We start from the raw sequence: 8,238 nt of genomic DNA, 5'->3' as shown, positions 1-8,238 counted from the left end.
GCGGCGGGAGGGGGCGGGCAGGGCCATGGCCCCGGGGGGCCCCTAGTGCGGGCCGGCCCAGCGGGAGCCGCTCCGCAGCCGCAGCAGCCGCTCGGGCGCCCAGGCCCTGCCGCCGCAGAAGAGGTGAGCGCAACGGGAACCGGGAGGGAGCGGGCAGGCGGCTGGGCCACCCTGCGGACCCTCTGGGACCGCGGCACTGCAACTCCGTAGAAGTGTCCTGGGAGTGGGTCTAGGCTAACCAGGGGGCTGCCCATAGACTCAGGGACGACAGGACTGGGGTGGGCTCCCTACCTGTCCAGGCGGCCCAGACCCCTTAGCTGCGGGGCAGCGCGGGGATGTGTGGAGGATGTGGCCTGCGGGGTCAGCAGTGTGTAAAGCAACTTTTTCCCTCCCCTCTGCAAGGTTCTGGGAGGATGGGTGCTCCCATATCCCCTCACCCTCACACTTCTGGAGCGGGAGTCCCAATCTCCCTCCCCGTCCCAGCTCTCTCTGTCACCAGTGCCTGGGGCAGCCGTCTTCCCTTGTAGGTGTGCCTGCCCTGCCTCAGTGTCCCTATAGGAGGACACAGTCAGCCCAAAGGAAAGGGGGCACTGGCAGCCCTCACGTGGGGGTCCTCCCAGATCAGCCAGAGCAGGAGGACCACCAGTCTCCCAGCTGCCACCTTGGGTTTGCTTTTGCATCAGGGAGTCCTGCCTGGATGAGGGGCCCGGTGTAGGTGGCTGCGAGCCTGCAGTCAAGCCCAGTCTGACCCAGGACCCGCAGTGGAGAAGTGGCCATGGGTCAGAGGGGGTCTGTAAGCTTGGAGCAGGTGACACGGGAGGGTGTAGAGGCGGCCCCGGGAGCGAGGCAGTGCTGGCAGAGGAGTCTGCTTGAGCTAGGGCTCAGGGCCCAGCTGGACCCATCACCCTGGTCCTTGAGAGAGCTGTTTAGCCCTGGGGAGGCGGGAACTGAAGGCACCAGTGTGGAGCTGGACCAGGTCAGGGACCCTGGCCTCCTGAATTCACCCAGACTGTCTCCCAGCTGCTGAGACAGGAAAACTGCACCAGAGCCTGGGGAGCCTCGTCCCAGCGCAGAGGTCTGGATGGAGCTGGGCCTGTTCCCAGGCGCCCTGGGGGGTGTGCCTGGGCCCGGTGGGTACAGTGTCCGTGCTTAGCTTAGTGAGGGCACAGGCATGCCTACCCCTGCTGCTCCCCCTCAGCTCCGAGGGAGCCAGGCCCGGAAGTGCGGAGGTGGGGGCCAGAGAAGCAAGCAGCCTCGCCCCCACTGCTCCGCATACCTTGGGGGGGATGGAGCCAAGACCAGGTGACCTTGACTGGGAAACCCTGGCCACAAAAGGGGGATTTCAGTCCCAGCTACGCTGGGGTGGCTCTGCTTCCTGGTCCATGAGGCGTTGGGGGAGGGGGACGCCAAGGCGCCAGGAAGGCGCTCTTGTTGGGGGGGTGTCTGAGGCACTGGTTGGCGGGTGGGGTGCTGTTAATAATCTCCTCTTGATGCTCCCCCAGAGCTCCTGATCCTGCCCCCTCCCAGCCAGGCAGCTCTCAGCTCAGAGGAGCCAACCTCCCTTCCCTGAGGCCAGCTGCCCCCCCCAAGCCTGGGAGGTCTGGATGGCCGACACTTTGGCCACCTGGCCCCCTGGTCTCGCCCCCAGGTGCCTGCGGACCCCTTGCTCTGGCCGCCCCTTCCCTGCACCCCTTGCCAGCCCCAGCTCCTCCGTTCTTTGTTTGAGCGCCTCTCCTCCGTCCCTCCCTCTCTCCTCCCTCTCCTCCTCCCTCCCGCCTGCCTCCCTCCCTTGCTCCCTCCCGCCAGCCTCCTTTCCCTCCTTTGCTCTCCTCCTGGTGGGCTCCCAGGTGGCGGTGGCTGTTCCTCCTCTGTCCACCCACCTGGGCTTGGTCTGACTTGGGGGCTGGAGCTGAATGGAAGGCTGGCAGAGGGGAAGGGACGGTAGGAAAGCACACCCCTTCTTTCTGGTCCCTCTGCTCTTCCTCTCCCTTCTCTCCTCCACCCCCTAGGCTGCCAAGAGGGGCCTGGCCTTGGGCTGGAAGCCCCAGCATCCCCCACTCTCCTCTTTAAAGGGCTGGGCATTGTGGGAACCCCCCCCCTTCCTGGATACCTTGGTTGACACCAGCTGTGTCCTTGGTGACCCTGACCTTGTCACTAGGAAAATGGATGAATTAAAACTGAGGTCACAAGGAGACAGGTTAATAGAAACCCCTGATACTTGGGATCAAAGCCCTCCCAGGGACTGAAGCACCTCCAGTCTCCCCCCACGCCAGGACTCCCAGCTCCCCTGAGCCCCACCCACCAGCAGGTCAAGTTCTTGAGCAAACTCAGCCTGTAAGGACGTGTGTGGGCATGCGAGTGTGGACGTGTGGATCCACCACTGTCGGGGAGTGCCTGCCAGGTGCACCCCAGGGAGACGGTGGCTGCACAGCCTTCCTCCCACCGCCCCCCTGGTCAGAGCTGCCATCAGTCAGCACCCTCTGGGTGCCCCAGAAGAGAGGTGAAGGGACCAGTGCTGCTCTCCGCTCCCCCAGCCAGCCTCCTAGGAAGGAGGGCGCATCCGTGCTGTGCTGGGGGGATCTCGAGGGGTGCCTGTACTCAGGAGAGGGTGCTCCCAGAGGGCTCCAGGAGGAGCAGACAGGGAGGCCTGAAGCTACACTTCCTGTCTGAGGGACCATGAGTGGTTGGCCTGGGCAGGGTCAAGGGCAGGGGTCTGGGGAGGGCACCAGTGGCTGTTGATTGGGCCAAAGAGGCAGACGTGGAGCCTGGGTTGCCTCCGCACTGGGTCATGGCAGGGGATAAAGGCCACAGTTCTCCGACCCCCACCCCAGAGTCCTAGGAATGGCCCTCGGGTCCTACCTCCTATGGAGAAGGGAATAGACAGGGCAGATCTGGGGGACGGGGCTCCCACGCCTGTTCCTGATGCCCCCAGCCCCAGCGCATCGGCGGGGTGGGGTGGGAATTGGCGCTGCCTTGCGCAGGGGGAGGGAGCAATATGTTCTGACAACTGGTGCTGGGCTGCGTTTACCCAACAGCCAGCCTGCCTGGGGAGACAATATTTGACAAACACAGTATCGAAACTTGGACCTGCTGAGGATGTGGGGGCTCTGGAGGGGACAGTGGAGCTGGCTCAGATTCTGGCCCAGGCCCACTGGCCAGCCTGGCCCTCCTCCTTCAAGCTCTAGAAGCAGAGCTGGAACTTTTCCCGGGCAGGAAGTCCTTCTGCCCGTCTGACCTGGGTCCTTCCTGCTTTGATCTCAGTAAGCGTGGGTGCTGCTGCTCTCTGCCTCTCCTTTTCTGACTGGTGCTAGCTTTCTTCCTCTTCGGTGGTTGCACGTGTCCCTTCAGCCCCCTACTCTCTCCCAGGCCTCCCCTCCATCCTAGTCATTAGGTTCAGAATTCCCAGCTTTGAGAGGAGCAGGATAGACCCCATCTCTTCCCCCACTCTCAAGGTGAAGAGAGGAGCACCCCGCTTTGGCAGAGGTGCAGAGGGAGAGCCTGCTGGGAACCCAGAAGGCCTGCAAGACTGCAGGCTTTGGCTGGGCCCACTGACTAGAATTCCGGAGGTTGTGGGGACAGGTGTGGGTCTCCAGTGGTTCCCATTAGCTCTGGTGACCCGAGCCTGCCCACCATTGCGTGGTCTTCAGGCCCACTGGAGATACCTCCCCGATAAAGCCAGGCCAAAGAACAGGAGTGAGCGAGGCTGGCACCCTGGGCCTAAGCGTGGAGACACCCATCACCCTTCTTGTTTAGGTGGGGAAACCAAGTACCTGGGGCAGGAAGCGAAAAGGGAAGTCTTGGCAGGACGGCCCCAGTCTGTCTCGTCCTTTCTAATCTTGGTCCCCCTTCCCAGGTGTCAGAGCGGAGCTGCTTCCTGGGCCCTAGGCCCCTCCCACAATGCTGGTCGCTGGTCTCCTCCTCTGGGCTTCCCTACTGACAGGGGCCTGGCCAGCCATCCCCAACCAGGACCTCCCAGCCACGCCCCGTGTCCGGCTCTCGTTTAAAGGTAAGAGGCTGCCCTGGTCTTCTCCGGGTATCAACTCTTACAGCACTTGGCTCCACTGCACAGGAGAGAAAGGGGAGCCTGAGGCCGACAAGGGACAAAACAGAGCCAGCCTTGGCGGCACAGGTGGTAGGGCACTGGCGTGTGATGCTGGCGCCATGTGGGAAGCCGTGGGTTTGGGTCGTCGCCTGACCTGAACATGCAGTGTGCACCCACGATCCCAGCAGGCTGGAAGGCGGTCGGCGTCCTGGCACGAGCAGGCCCTGTCAAGGACGCGCCCCCCCTCAGTAAATAAAGAATGGGGACAAATCGTGCAGCCCTGTGGGTCGCCCTCTTGTGAGAGGGCTGTGGAGCAGGGGGGATGGTGGCGTGTTGAGAAAGGCTGTCACTTAGACATTGTGGGAAAAAGTCCTGATCTGACCAATGTGCGTCCCTGGACTAGGGGACCTGGGTCTGCCCGGGACTCTGTGTGATAACTGGGAGCTTGGGATGTCGCCCCTTTTAGACTCGTGTTTGCCACTGCTATGCATCTGGGGCCCCCGGGGCCTCAGGAGGCTGGAAGAGCAGGCCTGCTCTGCTGAGGTGTGGGTGCTTGAGGCTCCTTCCTCTGGGTGTCCGAAGAGGGGCTTCTGGAACCCGGGAGGGTGCTGTCGGCCGTGCCTGGTGGGTTCAGGGAGAGTGCGTCCTCTTGGAGACCCAACTCCCGAGGTCTCAGTGAGCACGTGTCTGGGAAGTGCTGGCAGGTCTCACAGGTTGGGGTCTGAGGATGACAGGCTGGTCTGGTCCCCTTTGCCCTTGACCCGGTGGACAGGTGGACACACATGATCGCATGGCAAGACTACACGTGTCCATAGGAGTAGGGATGGCCCGCTCATTCGCGGCTTGCTGCAGGTGGTGGTGGGGGGGTGGTCAGGCCCACCTACCCCAAGGCTGGGGCCTGGGGGACCTGCAGGTCACTGCTGAGCTCTCCGCCTTGGTCGAGTCTGGCTAGAGGTCACTTGGTCCAGCCGCCTGCCCTGGGTGGGGCCAGCTCCATCCTGGTTGGCCATATTGGGGTGAAAGGCTGGGCCGAGCTTTCCTTCCGTGGCTTGGCTGTGTCCTCCCCTCACCCCCTCGGCCCACCTCCGCAACTGGAAGGGAGGAGTGGCTCCATCCCGACTTCTGGTGTTTCCGAGGCTGCCCTGGAAGGAACGTTGTGCCGGCTGGGCCGAGAGGGCAGAGAGGAGTTAAGTGGTGTGGGTGGAGAAGCACCCCCTCTTCCAGGCCCGGGAAGGTGAGCTATTTATTCTGCTGATACTCCACCCTTCCCGGTGGAATTCCTCAGAACAGATGAATAAATCTGGAAGGGGCGGGACCCTGGGGTGGTGTCTCCTCTCCTGACCTGACAGGACAGGAGGGCTGGCCTGATCTCCACACCCCCAGGACCCTCCATTCCAGGTGTCGTTTTTGTCACCCATGCAAGGAAGTAGGAGGGGCTAGACTTCCGGGTGACCCTCTGCCTGCCCCTTTGAACCCCCTGAGACCTGCAGGGGCACAGCGGCAAAGACATCGTCCCTGTTTTCTGGAAAGAGAAACTGAGGCTCAGGGCAGGGTGGGGCCAAGGTCAGGCAGGAGCCAAAGCCAAGGCCAGAAATAGAACCCTGGTGTCCTGGCCTTGCCGGCGCCCACATCACGTCGGGTCGATTCCTCTCAATTAGCTCCGAAGCCGACACCCGCGGTGACTAAAAGCCGCGCTTGCTTGCTGTTGGCAGCCGGCCTAGGGTGCTGACTGCTGTGCGGCCCAGGGTGGGGCTGGAGGACGCCTGGGGCCACCCTAGCCCAGCCTCTGTGCCTCTGTACACACACGTCCCCTGCCCTGCAGGACCTTCCCTGTCCCCACCTGCCCTGTGTCCTGCTTTTAGGCTAGATGTCACCTCCCTTTAGTGACATCTTCGAGCACCTGCTGTGTGCTGAGCTTGGGGGGCTCTGCAGGACAAGATGAGGTGCTCCCAGTCGAGCTGGCTGAGACCGTGGGTGCTTGGGTACGTGGGGGCCAGTCAGTGCCACCGAGGAGCCCAGCACTGACTGTACCAGGCCTGGGTGGTCTCGGCAGGTCGTGTCCACACGAAGTGGCCCTCGGTGAGGGCTGGGCCCTTACCTGCTGGGCTCCCCTGGCTAGGCCAGAGGTTAGGAAGTGGGTCTCCTTCCAGGGTGTATACAAGGGGGGCAGCAAGACTTGTTCTCAGAAGCACTGCGGCTCCTGCCTCAGCTCGGGAGGACCTAGCAGCCAGGACCCAGGCCTCAGGCTCAGGCTGGGAGGTACCAGTCCTGAGGGGGTAGGGCTAGACCCTCCAGGCCGGAGGTGCTGGCATGAGGGGCTACACTGCCCAGGCAGATAAGGGACAAAGGCAGGAACTGGGCCAGGCTTGACCTTGTTGCCCGCCCATCCGCCTGGGCACCCTGACCAGAGCTAGAGGCCAGAGGCTGTGAGGGAAAGGGGGCCTCAGTCAGACTGGGGGGGCATCTAGGGCCCATCTCCTGAGCAGCGATTGGCAGCCAAGGTCAGGCAGAAGTGAGGGGTCAAATGGGGACATTCCCAGGAGGAGGCGAGGTATTCTCTGATTTCCGGCTTGTGAGAGGACTTGGGTGTCTGGGGCTGGAGAACCCGGACAGCAGGGGCTCAGCCAAGGCAAGGCCTGGAGGCCTCTCCACCTGAGTCATGGCCAAGTCTTGGAGGAAGAGTTCTTACTCCCCTGGTCCCCCCGTGCATACCCTGGGCTCCAGGGTACCACCTCCTCCCAGGGCAGCAGCAGGGAGGTGCCCAGGCCCTGCCAGGCCCTTTGTTCAGCTTGGGGAATGTTTCTTTTTTGCCGGGAAGCCGCCCCCAACACGCTGCTGCTGCCTGGGTTGGCTTTGGCGGGAACTTGGGGCCAGAACATGTCTGGTGGGGAAGAGAGGTCCTGTGATGACGTGTGGGGTCTGGGCTACTGGGGAGACTGAGGCAGGAGTCGAGAGAAGGAGCCGATGGGCCCCCCAAGGCCTGAGGAGGGTCTGCCTAGGCTTCCTGCAGGGAAGAAGGCCCAGAGGGGCCCAGGGGCTCCCCAGGTCACACAGGAGCAGGACTGAGATTGAGCCTGACTCTGCCCAGTGCCTGAGGATGTCCTAGGACTGAGCTGAGAGGCCTGGAGCTGGGGGGCTGTAGGCACTGCCCCCTCCTGCTCTGGGACCCCACAGCACCATGTTCGGCCCTCCCAGGCCCCGTTCCCAAGGAGAGGGCAGGCTCCTGGTGCCCGCCTGCAGAAGTCATGGAATCGGTTTGCTTATTTCCAGGTTTAGTCCCGCCCTCTCCCAGCAGATCGGGAACCAGGGCCTAGAGAGAAGGGGCTCCATACCCAGAGCAGCCCTGGGCCCCGGGCCCCCTGACTCCAGGGACCACTGGCTGCTCAGCAAGGTGAGGGGTGGATGGGTGAGCACTGCTTACTGCCCACCACCACCTCTGCCCGACCTCTGAACCTCTGGGGCCATTGGCCCAGGACAGTACCACCATGTGGCATCAGAGGACCGAGTCGCCAGATCGCCTCCTCAGGAAATGACATGGTCGTAGGTTCAGGGGCTCACTTGCTTGACCCCTGAAGATGGTGGATGTGAGCTGAGGTGGAAATGGCATGGGGTGGCATTGTCGCCCACACCCTGGCCTGGCTGCAGGGGTGAGGCAGCGCTGGAGAGCTAGAGGACCTACTTCTGCCCCCCAGGGGTTCCCTGGGCAGCCAGACTGCAAGGCAGTAGTGTATATGGAATGGGGAGGAGCTGGGGGCCAAGAGTGGCACCAGCAGGCTGGGCAGCGGTCAGGTGGCTTTGACAGCTACAGTGGAGCTTGGAGCCAGCAGGCCAGGGAGGGGTGGCTGTTCCAGGACTAACCAGGATGAGGGAGGAAGGAAGACCCAAGTGTGAACTCGAGCCCAGATCTCTGCATCTGGAATCGCAGTTTCCTGGAAGTGGGAGCTGAGCTGCCTTACTCCTGGGGGTGGGGGTGCGGGGCCTCAGACGTGGCCACTTCAGGAGTCGGGAGGTCCGAGGGGCTGCTTGGCCTTGGAGAGCGTCGAGACAACAGGCAACTTGTGCTTGCCCGAGAACCTGCCTGAGGCCAGGCCTGCGGCTGGGGCCTTCACTGTGGCCCTTCCAGATCCAGTCAAGCTTTGGCTGGGGCTGCCACTGGCTGGGGGGGCGGGGCCACGGCCCCGGCGCCGGGTTCCCTG

The 8,238-nt window shown here is 63.2% G+C and overlaps 1 protein-coding gene across 1 annotated transcript in view; it reads left to right on the top strand.

The window, feature by feature from the left end:
• Positions 1–6: 6 nt before the first annotated feature.
• The window catches only part of SEMA3F (semaphorin 3F), a gene marked incomplete at its 3' end in the record, with an annotated part of 26,910 nt that continues 18,678 nt past the window's right edge, over positions 7–8,238 (top strand). Inside the window, 2 exon segments of the mRNA XM_027769282.1 lie at positions 7–123; positions 3,854–4,006. Coding sequence (XP_027625083.1) covers positions 3,898–4,006 — 109 coding nt within the window.

Source organism: Tupaia chinensis, unplaced genomic scaffold, assembly GCF_000334495.1.
Source record: "Tupaia chinensis unplaced genomic scaffold, TupChi_1.0 Scaffold149184_1, whole genome shotgun sequence".
Classification (NCBI taxonomy): domain Eukaryota; kingdom Metazoa; phylum Chordata; class Mammalia; order Scandentia; family Tupaiidae; genus Tupaia; species Tupaia belangeri.
Note: the sequence above shows the minus strand (reverse complement) of the source record. Positions and strands in the feature narration are given on the sequence as shown.